At 36.4% G+C, this 19,519-nt stretch overlaps 1 protein-coding gene across 9 annotated transcripts in view; it reads left to right on the forward strand.

The window, feature by feature from the left end:
- The window catches only part of LCORL (ligand dependent nuclear receptor corepressor like), a 182,034-nt gene that overhangs the window by 106,592 nt on the left and 55,923 nt on the right, over window positions 1-19,519 (forward strand). For all 9 annotated transcript variants that reach the window (XM_036852217.1, XM_036852215.1, XM_036852220.1 and 6 more), the window contains one exon: window positions 17,991-18,242. In XM_036852217.1, the coding sequence (XP_036708112.1) occupies window positions 17,991-18,242 (252 nt within the window). The remainder of the gene's footprint in view (window positions 1-17,990; window positions 18,243-19,519) is intronic.

Raw genomic sequence — 19,519 nt, forward strand, 5'->3', positions numbered from 1 at the left:
GACAGGTACATGTAAAAGTATGTAATTAGAACACTCCCTTACACAAAAATAAACTCAAAATGGATTAAAGACCTAAATATAAGGCCAGACACTATCAAACTCTTAGAGGAAAACATAGGCAGAACACTCTATGACATAAATCACAGCAAGATCCTTTTTGACCCAGCTCCTAGAGAAATGGAAATAAAAACAAAAATAAACAAATGGGACCTAATGAAACTTCAAAGCTTTTGCACAGCAAAGGAAACCATAAAAAAGACCAAAAGACAGCCCTCAGAATGGGAGAAAATATTTGCAAATGAAGCAACTGACAAAGGATTAATCTCCAAAATTTACAAGCAGCTCATGCAGCTCAATAACAAAAAAACAAACAACCCAATCCAAAAATGGGCAGAAGACCTAAATAGACATTTCTCCAAAGAAGATATACAGATTGCCAACAAACACATGAAAGAATGCTCAACATCATTAATCATTAGAGAAATGCAAATCAAAACTACAATGAGATATCATCTCACACCGGTCAGAATAGCCATCTTCAAAAAATCCAGAAACAATAAATGCTGGAGAGGGTGTGGAGAAAAGAGAACACTCTTGCACAGTTGGTGGGAATGTAAATTGATACAGCCACTCTGGAGAACAGTATGGAGGTTCCTTAAAAAACTAAAAAAAGAATTACCATACAACCCAGCAATCCCACTACTGAGCATATACCCTGAGAAAACCATAATTCAAAAAGAGTCTTGTACCAAAATGTCCATTGCATCTCTATTTACAATAGCCAGGACATGGAAGCAACCTAAGTGTCCATCATCGGATGAATGGATAAAGAAGATGTGGCACATATATACAATCCAATATTACTCAGCCATAAAAAGAAACGAAATTGAGTTATTTGTAGTGAGGTGGATGGACCTAAAGTCTGTTATACAGAGTGAAGTAAGTCAGAAAGAGAAAAACAAATACCGTATGCTAACACAAAATATGGAATCTAAGAAAGAAAAAAAAAAGGTCATGAAGAACCTAGGGGTAAGACAGGAATAAAGACACAGACCTACTAGAGAATGGACTTGAGGATATGGGGAGGGGGAAGGGTAAGCTGTGACAAAGTGAGAGAGTGGCATGGACATATATACACTACCAAACGTAAAATAGATAGCTAGTGGGAAGCAGCTGCATAGCACAGGGAGATCAGCTCAGTGCTTTGTGACCACCTAGAGGGGTGGGAGATGGAGGGTGGGAGGGAGGGAGTCGCAAGAGGGAAGAGATATGGGGACATATGTATATGTATAACTGATTCACTTTGTTATAAAGCAGAAGCTAACATACCATTGTAAAGCAATTATACTCCAGTAAAGATGTTAAAAAAACCAAAAAATATACAATGTGTAATCCTAGATTGCAACCTGAGATTGGGGAGGAGAAAGCTGTAAAGGAGATAATGAGGAAAGTTGGGAACTATATTTTTTGTGTTAAATTTTTTGAAAGAGATGATGGCATTATAGTTATGTATCATAATGTTCTTGTTCTTTCTTTCTCAAGTAGAGTTAAAGCTTCATGATATCTGCAACTTTCAAATGCTTCACCCATAAATAACCTGTGTGTGTGAGTTTATATGTAAATCCAATGACACAAAATGTCAATAGTTGTTGAATCTATTGAGGTAAAATTTTGTGGAAGTACATTGTACTCTTCTTTCAACTTTTCTGTAGATTGAAATTTTTAGAAAACCATATTTGGGGAAGAATAGAAGGCAAGGGCAATAACTGTACACCATACGTGGTTCTGTAGAACTTTGCTTTCCTTCTTACTTTTCGTTATATCATTATCTACACTAATATGATATTTGTCATTAAATGATACCCATGTGTCAGAGTTCTTCATGTTATATAAAGTGCTGTATAAGTATTAATTGTTAATACATATCAAACATGGAGAGAAGGGAAATGGATTTTGGAGAAAGAGAAGATACGAAAAATACCATCATCCTGGTCTTTAAAATTTTTGTTGGATTAGTGACCAATATTTTCCACTTTGACAGTCTCATAATTGAGACAACCTACTCAGATATTCTTAGATTGGTCCTAAGAGCATCTCTCTCTCTAGGTAAATAATAGCATTATATGCTACCTATGAGTGTGGAAGAATACTAAACAAAGGAGTGAATACAAGGAAGTTGGAATCAGTTGGTTCTGGTGATTCACATCTCTCCCAAATGTAAAATACACTCACCCCTGCCCAAGACCTCCAAAAGTCTTATCTTATTACAACATCATCTCAGAGACCACACTTGTGTTATCTAACTCAGTTTCAGATACAAATGAAGTTCCTTGAGTGTAGTTCCTTTGGTATAGCACTTCAAGTATAGTTTCTCTTGATCTGTAGACCTTTGAAAGTAAAAACGCAAATTACTTGCCCACACACACCCAACATACAATGTTAGGACAGGCATAGGATAACCACTGTAAACACTCTTGTTCAAAAATGGCGAAATGGAAGGGCAGAGGGATTAACCAAGATGGCGGAATAGAAGGATGTGCTCTCACTCCCTCTTGCGAGAGCACCAGAATCACAACTGGCTGCTGGACAGTCATCGACAGGAAGACACTGGACTTCACCAAGGAGGATACCCCACGTCCAAGGACAGAGGAGAAGCCACAGTGAGACGGTAGGAGGGGCACAATCAGAGTAAAATCAAATCCCATAACTGCTGGGTGGGTGACTCACAGACTGGCAAACACTTATACCACAGAAGTCCACCCACTGGTGTGGAGGTTCTGAGCCCCACGTCAGGCTTCCCAACCTGGGGGTCTGGCAACGGGAGGAGGAATTCCTGGAGAATCAGACTTTGAAGCCTAGTGGGAATTGATTGCAGGACTTCGACAGGACTGGGGGAAACAGAGACCCCACTCTTGGAGGGCACACACAAAGTAGTGTGCGCATCGGGACCCAGGAGAAGGAGCAGTGACCCTGGGGGAGACTGAACCAGACCTACCTGCTGGTGTTGGGGGGTCTCCTGCAGAGGCAGGGGGTGGCTCTGTTTCACCATGGGGACAAGGACACTGGGAGCGGAGGTTCTGGGAAGTTCTCCTTGGCGTGAGCCCTCCCAGAGTCTGCCATTAACCCCACCAAAGAGCCCAGGTAGGCTCCAGTGTTGGGTTGCCTCAGGCAAAACAACCAACAGGGAGGGAACCCAGCCCCACCCATCAACAGTCAAGTGGATTAAAGTTTTACTGAGCTCTGACCGCCACAGCAACAGTCAGCTCTACCCACCACCAGAGCCTCCCATCAAGCCTCTTAGATAGCCTGAACCACCAGAGGGCAGACAGCAGAAGCAAGAAAAACTACAATCCTGCAGCCTGTGGATCAAAAACCACAGTTACAGAAAGATAGACAAGATGAAAAGGCAGAGGGCTATATACCAGATGAAGGAACAAGAAGAAACCCCAGAAAAACAACTAAATGAAGTGGAGATAGGCAACCTTCCAGAAAAAGAATTCAGAATAATGATAGTGAAGATGATCCAGGACCTCGGAATAAGAACGGAGGCGAAGATTGAGAAGATGCAAGAAATGATTAACAAAGACCTAGAAGAATTAAAGAACAAACAAACAGAGATGACCAATACAATAACTGAAATGAAAACTACACTAGAAGGAATCAACAGCAGAATAACTGAGGCAGAAGAACGGATAAGTGACCTGGAAGACAGAATGGTGGAATTCACTGCTGCAGAACAGACTAAAGAAAAAAGAATGAAAAGAAATGAAGACAGCCTAAGAGACCTCTGGGACAACATTAAACGCAACAACATTCGCATTATAGCGGTCCCAGAAGGAGAAGAGAGAGAGAAAGGACCAGAGAAAATATTTGAAGAGATTATAGTCGAAAACTTCCCTAACATGGGAAAGGAAATAGCCACCCAAGTCCAGGAAGCGCAGAGAGTCCCATACAGGATAAACCCAAGGAGAAACATGCCGAGACACATAGTAATCAAAGTGGCAAAAATTAAAGACAAAGAAAAATTATTGAAAGCAGCAAGGGAAAAACGACAAATAACATACAAGGGAACTCCCATAAGGTTAACAGCTGATTTCTCAGCAGAAACTCTACAAGCCAGAAGGGAGTGGCATGATATACTTAAGTGATGAAAGGGAAGAACGTACAACCAAGATTACTCTACCCGGCAAGGATCTCATTTAGATTTGATGGAGAAATCAAAAGCTTTACAGACAAGCAAAAGCTAAGAGAATTCAGCACCACCAAACCAGCTCTACAACAAATGCTAAAGGAACTTCTCTAAGTGGGAAACACAAGAGAAGAAAAGGACCTACAAAAACAAACCCAAAACAATTAAGAAAATGGTCATAGGAACATACATATCGATAATTACCTTAAACGTGAATGGATTAAATGCCCCAGCCAAAAGACACAGGCTTGCTGAATGGATACAAAAACAAGACCCATATATATGCTGTCTACAAGAGACCCACTTTAGCCCTAGGGACACATACAGACTGAAAGTGAGGGGATGGAAAAAGATATTCCATGCAAATGGAAATCAAAAGAAAGCTGGAGTAGCTATACTCATATCAGATAAAGGAGACTTTAAAATAAAGAATGTTACAAGAGACAAGGAAGGACACTACATAATGATCAAGGGATCAATCCAAGAAGAAGATATAACAATTATAAATATATATGCCCCCAACATAGGAGCACCTCAATACATAAGGCAACTGCTAACAGCTATAAAAGAGGAAATCGACAGTAACACAATCATAGTGGGGGACTTTAACACCTCACTTACACCAATGGACAGATCATCCAAAATGAAAATAAATAAGGAAACAGAAGCTTTAAATGACACAATAGATCAGATAGATTTAATTGATATTTATAGGACATTCCATCCAAAAACAGCAGATTACACGTTCTTCTCAAGTGCGCACGGAACATTCTCCAGGATAGATCACATCTTGGGTCACAAATCAAGCCTCAGTAAATTTAAGAAAATTGAAATCATATCAAGCATCTTTTCTGACCACAACGCTATGAGATTAGAAATGAATTACAGGGAAAAAAACGTAAAAAAGACAAACACATGGAGGCTAAACAATACGTTACTAAATAACCAAGAGATCACTGAGGAAATCAAAGAGGAAATCAAAAAATACCTAGAGACAAATGACAATGAAAACACGACGACCCAAAACCTATGGGATGCAGCAAAAGCAGTTCTAAGAGGGAAGTTTATAGCTATACAAGCCTACCTCAAGAAACAAGAAAAATCTCAAGTAAACAATCTAACCTTACACCTAAAGAAACTAGAGAAAGAAGAACAAACAAAACCCAAAGTTAGCAGAAGGAAAGAAATCATAAAGATCAGAGCAGAAATAAATGAAATAGAAACAAAGAAAACAATAGCAAAGATCAATAAAACTAAAAGCTGGTTCTTTGAGAAGATAAACAAAATTGATAAGCCATTAGCCAGACTCATCAAGAAAAAGAGGGAGAGGGCTCAAATCAATAAAATCAGAAATGAAAAAGGAGAAGTTACAACAGACACTGCAGAAATACAAAGCATCCTAAGAGACTACTACAAGCAACTCTATGCCAATAAAATGGACAACCTGGAAGAAATGGACAAATTCTTAGAAAGGTATAACCTTCCAAGACTGAACCAGGAAGAAACAGAAAATATGAACAGACCAATCACAAGTAATGAAATTGAAACTGTGATTTTAAATCTTCCAACAAACAGAAGTCCAGGACCAGATGGCTTCACAGGTGAATTCTATCAAACATTTAGAGAAGAGCTAACACCTATCCTTCTCAAACTCTTCCAAAAAATTGCAGAGGAAGGAACACTCCCAAACTCATTCTATGAGGCCACCATCACCCTTGATACCAAAACCAGACAAAGAAAGGTTTGTTTTTACAAAAAAAAAATTACAGACCAATATCACTGATGAATATAGATGCAAAAATCCTCAACAAAATACTAGCAAACAGAATCCAACAACACATTAAAAGGATCATACACCACGATCAAGTGGGATTTATCCCAGGGATGCAAGGATTCTTCAATATACGCAAATCAATCAATGTGATACACCATATTAACAAATTGAAGAATAAAAACCATATGATCATCTCAATAGATGCAGAAAAAGCTTTTGACAAAATTCAACACCCATTTCTGATAAAAACTCTCCAGAAAGTGGGCATAGAGGGAACCTACCTCAACATAATAAAGGCCATATATGACAAACCCACAGCAAACATCATTCTCAATGGTGAAAAACTGAAAGCATTTCCTCTAAGATCAAGAACGAGACAAGGATGGTCCACTCTCACCACTATTATTCAACATAGTTCTGGAAGTCCTAGCCACGGCAATCAGAGAAGAAAAAGAAATGAAAGGAATACAAATTGGAAAAGAAGAAGTAAAACTGTCACTGTTTGCGGATGACATGATACTATACATAGAGAATCCTAAAACTGCCACCAGAAAACTGCTAGAGCTAATTAATGAGTATGGTAAAGTTGCAGGATACAAAATTAATGCACAGAAATCTCTTGCATTCCTATACACTAATGATGAAAAATCTGAAAGAGAAATTATGGAAACACACCCATTTACCATTGCAAGAAAAAGAATAAAATACCTAGGAATAAACCTACCTAGGGAGACAAAAGACCTGTATGAAGAAAACTATAGGACACTGATGAAAGAAATTAAAGATGATACCAACAGATGGAGAGATATACCATGTTCTTGGATTGGAAGAATCAACATTGTGAAAATGACTATACTGCCCAAAGCAATCTACAAATTCAATGCAATCCCTATCAAATTACCAATGGCATTTTTTACGGAGCTAGAACAAATCATCTTAAAATTTGTATGGAGACACAAAAGACCCCGAATAGCCAAAGCAGTCTTGAGGGAAAAAAACGGAGCTGGAGGAATCAGACTCCCTGACTTCAGACTATACTACAAAGCTACAGTAATCAAGACAATATGGTACTGGCACAAAAACAGAAACATAGATCAATGGAACAAGATTGAAAGCCCAGAGATAAACCCACGCACCTATGGTCAACTAATCTACGACAAAGGAGGCAAAGATATACAATGGAGAAAAGACAGTCTCTTCAATAAGTGGTGCTGGGAAAACTGGACAGCTACATGTAAAAGAATGAAATTAGAATACTCCCTAACACCATACACAAAAATAAACTCAAAATGGATTCGAGACCTAAATGTAAGACTGGACACTATAAAACTCTTAGAGGAAAACATAGGAAGAACACTCTTTGACATAAATCACAGCAAGATCTTTTTTGATCCACCTCCTAGAGTAATGGAAATAAAAACAAAAATAAACAAATGGGACCTAATGAAACTTCAAAGCTTTTGCACAGCAAAGGAAACCATAAACAAGACGAAAAGACAACCCTCAGAATGGGAGAAAATATTTGCAAACGAATCAACAGACAAGGATTAATCTCCAAAATATATAAACAGCTCATTCAGCTCAATATTAAAGAAACAAACACCCCAATCCAAAAATGGGCAGAAGACCTAAATAGACATTTCTCCAAAGAAGACATACAGACGGCCACGAAGCACATGAAAAGATGTTCAACATCCTTAATTATTAGAGAAATGCAAATCAAAACTACAATGAGGTATCACCTCACACCAGTTAGAATGGGCATCATCAGGAAATCTACAAACAACAAATGCTGGAGAGGGTGTAGAGAAAAGGGAACCCTCTTGCACTGTTGGTGGGAATGTAAATTGATACAGCCACTATGGAGAACAATATGGAGGTTCCTTAAAAAACTAAAAATAGAATTACCATATGACCCAGCAATCCCACTCCTGGGCATATACCCAGAGAAAACTGTAATTCAAAAAGACACATGCACCCGAATGTTCATTGCAGCACTATTTACAATAGCCAGGTCATGGAAGCAACCTAAATGCCCATCAACAGACGAATGGATAAAGAAGTAGTGGTACATATATACAATGGAATATTACTCAGCCATAAAAAGGAACGAAATTGGGTCATTTGTTGAGACGTGGATGGATCTAGAGACTGTCATACAGAGTGAAGTAAGTCAGAAGGAGAAAAACAAATATCGTATATTAACGCATGTATGTGGAACCTAGAAAAATGGTACAGATGAGCCGGTTTGCCCGGCAGAATTTGAGACACAGATGTAGAGAACGGACATATGGACACCAAGGGGGGAAAACTGGTGGGGTGGGGATGGTGGTGTGCTGAATTGGGTGATTGGGATTGACATGTATATACTGATGTGTATAAAGTTGATGCCTAATAAGAACATGCAGTATAAAAAAACAAACAAACAAACAAATGGCGAAATGGGGTGCACACAGGGGTCCCTGTTCCATAGCAATCCGGAAATCCAGCTGGGAAGAGGTTGGAAGTTATTCGATTAGATCTTAAGGAAAAATTCTTTATGGCTCTTGAATCTGCCCTCTGGGCTGTAAGTTCCACTTTCTAATTTATCCTTTCTTCCTATTTTTTTTAATTGAGATATAATTCACATACTATAAAATTCACTTTTTTAAAGTATAAAATTCAGTGGTTTTTAATACACTCATTAACAAAGTTTTGCAACCATCACCGCTCTCTGATTCCAGAACATTTTCTTCACCCTAAAAAAGAAACCCATAACTAGATGAACACTCACTCATCATTCTCTTACTCTTCTTCAGGTTCTGGCAACCACTAATCTAATAGATTTCTCTCTCTGTAGATTTGCCTCTTTTAAACATTTCATATAAATGAAATTGCACTACATGCAGCCTTCATTTAGCATGTTTTTGAGGTTCATTCTTGTTGTAACATGCGTCAGTTCATTTCTTTTTATGATTGAATAATACTCTATTGTATGGATATACCACATTTTATTTATACATTCACCAGTTGACATTTATTTGGGTTGTTTCTACTTTTTGGCTGTTGTGAATAATGCTGCTGTGAACATTCATACATATTTTTGATTGAACATATGCTTTCGGTTTTCTTAGTTATATACCTAGCGGTGGAATTTGCTGGGTCATATGGTAACTCTATGTTTACATTTTTTAATGTGTTTTCAAAATACATTTTCCAAAATGGCTGCACCATTTTGCATTCCCACCCACCATGTATGAGGACTCAGATTTCTCCACATTCTCACTCGCACTTGTTATCTGCATTTTTTATTATAATTCTCCTTCAGGGTGTGAAATGGTATCTCATTGTGCTTTTGATTTGCATTTCCCTAAAGACTAATGATGTTAATCATCTTGTCATGTGCTTACTGGTCATTAGTAATATCTTCTTTGGAGAAATGTCTACTCAAATCATATGCTGTTTTTTTATTTGGGCATTTGTCTTTTTATTGTTGGATTATAAGAGTTCTTTATATACTTGGACAGTAGACCTTTATCAGACATGTGATTTGTAAATATTTACTCCTATTCTGTGGACTCTCTTCACTTAGTGTCCTTTGAAGTACAAAAGTTTTCAATTTTAATCAAACTCATTATATCTGTTTTTTTCTCTTGTTGCTTGTGTTTTAGTGTCTAATTTAAGGAATCATTGCCTTAATCTAAGGTCTTGAAGATTTACACTTATGTTTTCTTTCAGATTTTTATAGTTTTAGCTCCTATATTTAGGTCATTGGTGCATTTTGAGTTAATTATTCTATATGGTATGAGGTGGAGGTCCAGTTTCATTATTTTGCATGTAAATATCCAGTTGTCCTAGCACAGTTTGTTGAAAAGACAATTATTTCCCCCACTGAATTGTCTTGGTACTCTTATCAAAAATGGATTAATGGTTTATCTTGAGACTCAGTTCTACTCTATTGATCTATATGTCTGTCTTTAGGACATTAACACCTAGGCTTGATTATTATACTTTATAGTAAGTTTTGAAATCAGGAATTGCTAATCCTCCAGTTTAGTTCTTTTTCAAGATTATTTTGGCTATTCTGGATTCCTTGTATTTCAATATGCTTTTTAGAATCAGCTTGTCAGTTTCTACAGTAATGCCAGCTAGGGTTTTGATAGGGATTGTGTTGAATTTGTTGATCAATTTGGGGAGTTATTATCATGTTAACAATATTAAGTCTTCCAGTTCATGAACACAGGATGTATTTCTGTTTATTTATGTTTTGTCAAACTTATTCCTATAAGTGTTTTCTTCGTAATACTGTTGTAAGTGGAATTATTTTCTTAATTATTTCCTTTTAGAATTGTTTAGTGCCATTGTATACAAGTAAAATTGATTTTTATGTATTGATATGGCATCCTGTAAGCTTGCTGAACTTACTAGTTCTAAAATTTTTGTGTGTGTGGATTCCTTACAAATTTGTATATACAACATTATGTTATCTATAAAGAGAGTTTTATTTCTACTTTTTCAATCCAAATTACTTTTATTTCTTTTTCCTGCCTAATTGCACTGGCTAGAACCTCCAGTACATGTTGAATAGAAGTAGTGAGAGCATATGTCCTCCTCTTGTTCTGATATTATGGGGGAAACTTTCAGTCTTTCACCATTCAGTGTGACATTATCTGTAGATTTTTCATAGATGCTCTTTCGTAGATTGAGGTAGTTTCCTTCTATTCCTAGTTTGTTCATTGTTTTTATCATGAAAAGGTATCAAGTGCTTTTCTACATCTATGGAGATTATTATGTGGCTTTTGTTCTTTATTAATACGTTATATTACATTGCCTGATTGGTTTTTATATGTTGAACTAACCTTGTATTCTTGGGATTCTTGGTCTTGATATATAATCCTTTTTTTTTTTAACATCTTTTTTGTAGTATAATTGCTTTACAATGGTGTGTTAGTTTCTGCCTTACAACAAAGTGAATCAGCTATACATATACATATATCCCCGTATCTCCTCCCTCTTGCATCTCCATCCCACCCTCCGTATCCCACCCCTCTAGATGGTCACAAAGCACCGAGCTGATCTCCCTGTGCTATGCAGCTGCTTCCCACTAGCTATCTATTTTACATCTGGTAGTGTATATAAGTCCATGTCACTCTCTCACTTCGTCCCAGCTTACCCTTCCCCCTCCTGGTGTCCTCAAGTCCATTCTCTACATCTGCGTCTTTATTCCTGTCCTGCCCCTAGGTTCTTCAGAAACATTTTTTTTTCTTTTCAGATTCCACATAATGTGTTAGCATACAGTATTTATTTTTCTCTTGCTAACTTACTTCACTCTGTGTGACAGACTCTGGGTCCATCTGTCTCGCTACAAATAACTCAGTTTCGTTTCTTTTTATGGCTGAGTAATACTCCGTTGTGTATATGTGCCACATCTTCTTTATCCATTCATCTGTCGATGGACACTTAGATTGTTTCCATGCCCTGGCTATTGTAAATAGAGCTTCAGTGAGCATTGTGGTACATGACTCTTTTTGAATTATGGTTTTCTTAGGGTACATACCCAGTAGTAGGATTGCTGGGTCGTATGGTAGTTCTATTTTTAGGTTTTTAAGGAACCTCCATACTGTTCTCCAAAGTGGCTGTGTCAATTTACATTCCCACCAACAGTGCAAGAGGGTTCCCTGTTCTCCACACCCCCTCCAGCATTTATTGTTTGTAGATTTTTTGTTGATGGCCATTCTGACTGGTGTGGGATGATATCTCATTGCAGTTTTGATTTGCATTTCTCTAATGATTAGTGATGTTGAGCATCCTTTCATGTGTTTGTTGGCAATCTGTATATCTTCTTTGGAGAAATGTCTATTCAGGTCTTCTGCCCATTTTTGGATTGGGTTTTTTTTTGATATTGAGCTTCATGAGCTGGTTGTAAATTTTGGAGATTAATCCTTTGTCAGTTGTTTCGTTTGCCGATATTTTCTCCCATTCTGAGGGTTGTCTTCTCATCTTGTTTATGGTTTCCTTTGCTGAGCAAAAGCTTTTGAGTTTCATTATGTCCCATTTGTTTATTTTTGTTTTTATTTCCATTTCTCTAGGAGGTGGGTCAAAAGGGATCTTGCTGTGATTTATGTCATAGAGTGTTCTGCCTATGTTTTCCTCTAAGAGTTTGATAGTGTCTTGCCTTACATTTAGGTCTTTAATCCATTTTGGGTTTATTTTTGTGTATGGTGTTAAGGAGTGTTCTAATTTTGTTCTTTTACATGTAGTTGTCCAGTTTTCCCAGCACCACTTACTGAAGAGGCTGTCTTTTCTCCATTGTATATTCTTGCCTCCTTTATCAAAAATAAGGTGACCATATGTGCGTGGGTTTATCTCTGGGCTTTCTGTCCTGTTCCATTGATCTATATTTCTGTTTTTGTGCCAGTACCATACTGTCTTGATTACTGTTGCTTTGTAGTATAGTCTGAAGTCAGGGAGCCTGATTCCACCAGCTCCATTTTTCTTTCTCAAGATTGCTTTGGCTATTCGGGGTCTTTTGTGTTTCCATAAAAATTGTGAAATTTTTTGTTCTAGTTCTGTGAAAAATGCCTGTGGTAGTTTGATAGGGATTGCATTGAATCTGTAGATTGCTTTGGGTAGTATAGTCATTTTTACAATATTGATTCTTCCAATCCAAGAACATGGTATATCTCTCCATCTGTTTGTATCATCTTTAATTTCTTTCATCAGTGTCTTACAGTTTTCTGCATACAGGTCTTTTGTCTCCTTAGGTAAGTTTATTCCTAGGTGTTTTATTCTTTTTGTTGCAATGGTAAATGGGAGTGTTTCCTTAATTTCTCTTTCAGATTTTTCATCATTAGTGTATAGGAATGCTAGAGATTTCTGTGCATTAATTTTGTATCCTGCTACTTTACCAAATTCATTGATTAGCTCTAGTAGTTTTCTGATAGCATCTTTAGGATTCTCTGTATATAGTATCATGTCATCTGCAAACAGTGACAGCTTTACTTCTTCTTTTCCGATTTGGATTCGTTTTATTTCTTTTTCTTCTCTGATTGCTATGGCTAAAACTTCCAAAACTATGTCGAATAATAGTGGTGAGCGTGGACAACCTTGTCTTGTTGTATAATCCTTTTTATGTGTTGCCTGTTTCTGTGTGATAGGAGAGTTGGCCCTTGAACAATGTGGTGGATAGGGGCTGACCCTTCATGCAGTTGAAAATCTGTTTATGACTTATGGTCAGCCCTCTGTATTTGCATTTCCACATCCACAGATTCAACCAGTCACAGATTGTGTAGTACTGTAGTATTTACTATTGAAAAAATCCACATATAAGTGGACCCGCACAGCTCAAACCCATGTAGCTCAAGGGTCAACTGGATTTTTGGATAGTTTTCATTTCATTTAGTAGTTTTCTTTTCATGTGATTTCTTGTCCAGTTTTGGTATCAGGCTAATATTGCCCTCATAGAATGAGTTGGGAAGTGTTCCTTCCTCATTTCTTGTTTTGGAGTGTGTGAAAGATTGGTTTTAATTCCTCTTTAAATGTATAATAGAATTCACCAGTAAATCTGTGTGTCCCTGGGCTTTTCTTTGTGGCAAGATTTTTGGTTACTAATTCAGTCTTTTTACTTGCAGGTCCAGGTGTTTACTGTTACTTCTTGAGTGAGTTTGATAGTTTGTGTCTTTCTAGGAATTTGGCCATTTCATCTAGGATATCTAATGTGTTGATGTATAGCTTTTTTTTTTTTTGTAGTATTTCTTGATTACTTTTAATGTTAATGGTGATATTGCTTCCTTCATTTCTGATTTTACAAACTTAAATCTATTCTGGTTTTTATTCTTGGTCAAATTTTTGATCTTTTCAAAGAACCAACTTTTGGTTTTATTGCTCTTCTCTGTTGTCTTTCTATTCTCTATCTTATTTTTTTCTGCCCTAACTTTTTATTTATTTTCTTCTCTGTGCTTGCTTTGGGTTTAATTTTCAATTCGTTTTCTCTTAAGGAGGAAGGTTAGGTTATTGGGTTATTGGGTTGAATTTTTTTTAATGTATGTGTTTATTGCTGTAAATTGCTCTCTAAGCACTGCTTTAGCTTCATCACATAACTTTTGCTGTGTTGTTTTCCTTTTCAGTCATTTGGGAGTTGATTGGTCTTGAGCATCTTCTTCCAAGTTCAGTCATTTGGCTGTTTGCAGGAGACTTCAGTTCCTCTCCTTGTGAGCCTCCTCAGTGCCGCTCACAGTACGGCTTTCTCCAGAGTGAGTGATGAGAGAGCAAGAGGACAGAATAGTGTGGGTGGGGGTCACAGCGAACACCAGTGTTCAGAGTATCCAGGGTAGAAACCATATTCTTTTATAACCTAATCTTGGAAGTGACATACACTTCTGCAGTATGTTATTAGTAATCACACATTCCATCCTTGATACAATGTGGAAGGGACTACACAACACTGGAAACCAGGAGGTGGGAGTGGGAATCATTAAGGACCATCTTGAATCTGGCTACCACAAACAACTTGCCTAAACTCTTGAATTAGTTAAATTTGGAAAATGAAGAGATAGGGCAAAAATAAATTATTTCTGTCTTCTTGGGGGCATACTATTTCCATTTGGCAGCATATTTTCTCTTCTAGCCCAGTGTTTTAGTTGCCTGAATTTTGAAACCATCTGAGTTTATATCCCTGGCCTAGATCTTTATTTAACTCAATTTTTTTTTATAGTTATGATAACTTGCACAAGTATTCTAGTAGGCTCACTAATCAGCAGCTGAGCAGCATTTTCTGTGTCTTTCTCTTTTTTATCTTGTTTGTTTGTTTTTGCCAAGTCCTTTGGTCTCACACACAGACTTATTCCCAGTATAAACAAACAAAAACTGAGTAGATGAATAGAATAAAGTAGCATTATCTATTCTGCTTTAAACTTAGCTCTAAACTCAACTCTAAAGTATAGCCCTAGTCACATGATATGTCTGATCATATTTCTGTGGTTTTTTGATAAATATAATTATTTTGAATTTATAAAGTGATATTAGCCAATACATTACAGGATAATTAACCAAAATACCTGGAAGTAAATCAGTATCTCCTTTTAACACATAATTCAAAGCAAGATTAGGTTTGAAAAAAGATGGAAAAGAGTGTTCACAGATGCCTTCAGGGATTCCTGGAAGTAAAAATCAAGAAATGGTATAAATTGGGAATCCTTATGTGTAACATGGAAATTTCTCGTTTTGATACAGATCACTTTAGTTGGGTTACATGTGCTAATATTAACTATTCTGGAGCACAGTATATCACATGGGCTTAGAAATTATGTCCTTTGTGTTTTCCCAGCTAGTTAATAATTTTACATATTAACCTAGTTAGTTAATATATTTACTTATTTGACATTTTATGATTTACATAAAAGATAACTGCTCAGCCTGCATCTTTTTGTTTGTCTTGTTATTTTCACTATAACCTAAGATAACAGTGGAGTAAATGTCAGCTATTAAAATGACAAGTACAGGAGTTCAGTATTTTATCTACAATCTCATAGAACTTTAAAATATCCTGTAAGCAAGACTTATTATGACTTCCAAGGTTCTATTATCATTTCCATTTTTATGAACAGAGAAACTAAAACACGGAGGGGTATGTAACTAGCCTGAATTCAGGAAGATGGCTAAGATTTCAATCTATAGCTAAGTCTTTCTTTTTTCATTAAAATATAGTTGACATACAATATTATTTTAGTTTCAGGTATACTATGGAGTGATTCACATTTGCATGCATGATGAAATGATCACCATAATAAGTCTAGTAAGCAACTGTCCTCATACAAAGTTAATACAGTATTATTGACCATATTTCTTGTGTTGTATATTCTCATTTATATGTGGACTCTAAGAAACAAAACAAAAACAAACTAAGCTAAAACAGACTCATAGTTACAGAGAACAAACAGGTAGTTGCCAGAGGGGAGGGGTGTTGGGGGATGAAATAGGTGAAGGGGGAAATTAAGAGGTACAAACCTCCAGTTATAAAATAAATGAGCCACAGGCATGTGATATATACAGTTGACCCTTGGACAACGTGGGGGTTAGGAGCACTGACCCTCTGCACAGTGAAAAATGAGTCTAACTTTGCAGCGGGCCCTCTGTACTCGGGGTTCCACATCCACAGACTGACCAACCATGGACTGTGCAGTACCGTAGTATGTATTTATTGGAAAAAAATCCATGTCTGTGTGTACCCCCGCAGTGCAAACGCATGTTGCTCAGTGCTCAACTGTATAGCCAAGTCTTTTTTTCTAGTACTCAGAAACAAATAGTTCCTCTCTTCCCTACTGGGCTCTAAACAAAGAATAAATGTGAGGACTAAAATGTTACTTTTTTTATAGGCCCATAATCCCTTCTCAAATGTTTTTTCAGAATTCAACGTTCTTTGTTTTGAAAGAGCTAATGTAACAGAGATGTTTATTATGTAACATCTCCAGCAGGTCCAAAACAGCACCCTGTGATCAAATATATTGATATTTCTGCAGGACCGTAAACAGATTGATGTCGGCTGAGGTCACATTTTGCTACCAGATACAGTGGTGGTCATGGTGGAGGTAGTTTTGTTGCCTTTCCTCACCTTTAAATAGTATGTTTTCTAATCTTCTTGCATTTTAGAATCATGGATCTATAAAAGTGGTTGCTAGTTGGAGGACTTGCCTTCACATCTCTTAGACAATTGCTCCAGCTAATACTGAACCCCAAAACTAAGGAGACTCAACCCTTCAGTCTCAGACAGCCCAGGATCAGGTCAGGCCTATTCACACAGCACTGATCTGCCTGGGTAAGAGTTGAGGCATTTAAGGAGCAGAGGAGCATGTTGGTTTGGCCAAAAAGTTCGTTTGGGTTTTTCCATAACATCTTACAGAAAAACCCAAACAAACTTTTTGGCCAACCCATTATCTCTAGAAGTAGGCCCACTTCTAAGAGGAAGAAGTATGGAGCCTAACCAAATACACTTAGTCATCCTTCCTAGTTCAGCAATCTTTCTGCCTCTGAAGGAGCAGAGTAAATAAAAGGATTGGGGTGAGGCCAGTAGTGTGTGTGTGAAAAAAGCCACCACCATCCAATATCAAAACTCTTTATTACTTATTATATACTGTGTTTATAAGTGGTCTGTCTTTATTCCACACCTCTTATAAAATCATTCAATTGTTTTTACCTCTTGTACAGGTTTCAAGCAGAATTGTATATGACTGCTGTTCTTTATTTTGGTTGTAGCTGACCAACATGTTTTGGGACCAAGGACTGATTAAGACCCTCAATAGTGGTACTGCTGTTTTTATAGGGGAATCTTAGTAGATGTGCACTGAAATATTTAAGAGTGAAATCTCATAATTCTGCAATTTACTTTCCGGTAGTTCTGCAAACCAATAAAAGTAAAAAGAAGGCTAATGTGGCAGAATGCTAACAATTCTTGAATCTTGATAGAGGCTGTCTGTGTCATTGTAGTGTTCTTTATTTTTTTCTTTCTGATTGAAATTTCTCAATATGAAAAGTTGAAAAAAGAAAAAAATCCTTGATGACATTTAGGCTATATATGAAGTGTACATTTGACAGAATTGAAGAATTAATGGTAATAAATAGTTACAGAGTTTAGATATTTTCTTTAATAGTTAATGTGTATACCTACTCTATTAGGTTAAAACTTGCTTGGTTACTTTACTTATATATACAATTTATGTTCACATACTAAGTGTCTTAGTATCTTATAGAATACATTTGAATTAAAACTCTGAAAATAAGCTGTCTGTTTTTATGTCTAGTTGTTTATATTTTAGTTTGGGACCAAAAATAATTATTTTTAAGAAACAATTAAAAATGCCAAGTTTGGGGTTGATATATTCTCATAATACTAATTAAACCAACAAGGTTTTTATTGCTAAGTCCTAGAAACCATTCGCAATTATGGACCGAATCTGAGACTTGTGAAATCATTAATTTGTAATTAAGATAAATTTAAACATCGGTATTTTGCATTCTCTTTTTTAATTCTTATTATATTTATTTCTTCCCTAGATCTGCCTCAGAACTGTGATCCTAACATTCCCCTAGTTGCTCAGGAATTAATGAAAAAGATGATACGTCAGTTTGCAATTGAATATATTTCAAAAAGTGGTAAAATTCAAGAGAATAGAAATGGTTCAATTGGACCAAGTCTAATATGTAAGAGTATCCAAATGAATCAAGCAGAAAACTCCCTTCAGGAAGAGCAGGAAGGCCCCTTAGACCTCACTGTGAATCGAATGCAAGAACAAAATACTCAGCAAGGTAAGATTTGTGTGTATGTGTGTGGTATGTGTGTTTATGTGTGTGTGTGATATATAATTTTATGTTTTAGTATTTCTAAATATATATAACCTTATATTCACAGAGAAATTTACTTTAGAAGTAATATTACTTGTAATTAACCTATGTAGTATGGACTAGAGAGAAGTGTTAAATTAGAGCTTTTGTATTACATTTGGCTTTGTTTATAAAACTGGAAGTGAGAGTTTCTCTCAATGTTTTTTCACAATAAAGTGTATGGTGAGAGAATTCTAGCAAGCAACCTAAAAGAAAAGTGTACAAATAAAAAGATATATATGATAAAAATGTATTTTTGTAATGTACAGCTGAGAACATTCATTAAGCACTTGCTGTTCAGTTTTTTGCACTTAGGTGAAAAATAGAAAGAAATAGATGATTTGTATTCAATTGTTTATAATCTAACTAGGGAAAGAGAAAAGTTAATGCATGTGATAAATATAATATAATTAACTATATGGAGATAACATTTTTCCTAAGAAGCATGAATGATGAGGCTGTATTGGTCTTATCTAATTGTTAATTGAAGGAAGAGTTGTGATTCTCAGAGGAAAAGAAGGAAGACCGTAAAGTGCTTGTAGAGGATGCCAAACAAGTGTTTGCCTGGAGAAGAGAGAACAAGTGGCTTTTGTTAATACAAGTTAAGGATAGTGTTGTCAGGTCTCAAAGCCAGAAAAAATGTCAGCATTAAGTTTGATTGCAGAAGGCAGTGTGGTGTTGGAGGCTGTAAAGAAGAGTACACTAGTCAGTGTTTAAAGAAGATAATCTTTTCAATGTGTAAGACATTAAAATTGAGGGAGGCTGAAATATGGAAATACTTTTCTCTTTTTGCTTCCCTAATTGTAGGTTGTGTGAGTTTATTTATGTAGTAAGATCTGAGAAATTTGAGATAATAATTAGGTAGGTTATAAGACAGAGAAAGAAATGTTGAAGATGATTTTGATACAAGTCTTAAGGACAAAAATATATCAATACATTGAATTTTGGAAGTTAGAAAGCATGGGATTTTTAGAATTTTTGTTTGTCTTGCTTTTCCATGTTTCATACCCTCTTATATCTCTTCTCCTTTGTGGGAGGCAGTTCAGTGTTCTAAAGAGACTAAAACATAGGCTTTGGTATCTGTGACGGACTTGTGGTTGAAATCCCAGCTCTGCTACTTAAGTTACATGAATAGTTAACTTTACCTATCAGAGCTTTAATTTCCTCATTTGTTACTTGGCAATAATAATAACAAACTCATT

Source organism: Balaenoptera musculus, chromosome 5 (assembly GCF_009873245.2).
Source record: "Balaenoptera musculus isolate JJ_BM4_2016_0621 chromosome 5, mBalMus1.pri.v3, whole genome shotgun sequence".
Lineage (NCBI taxonomy): Eukaryota > Metazoa > Chordata > Mammalia > Artiodactyla > Balaenopteridae > Balaenoptera > Balaenoptera musculus.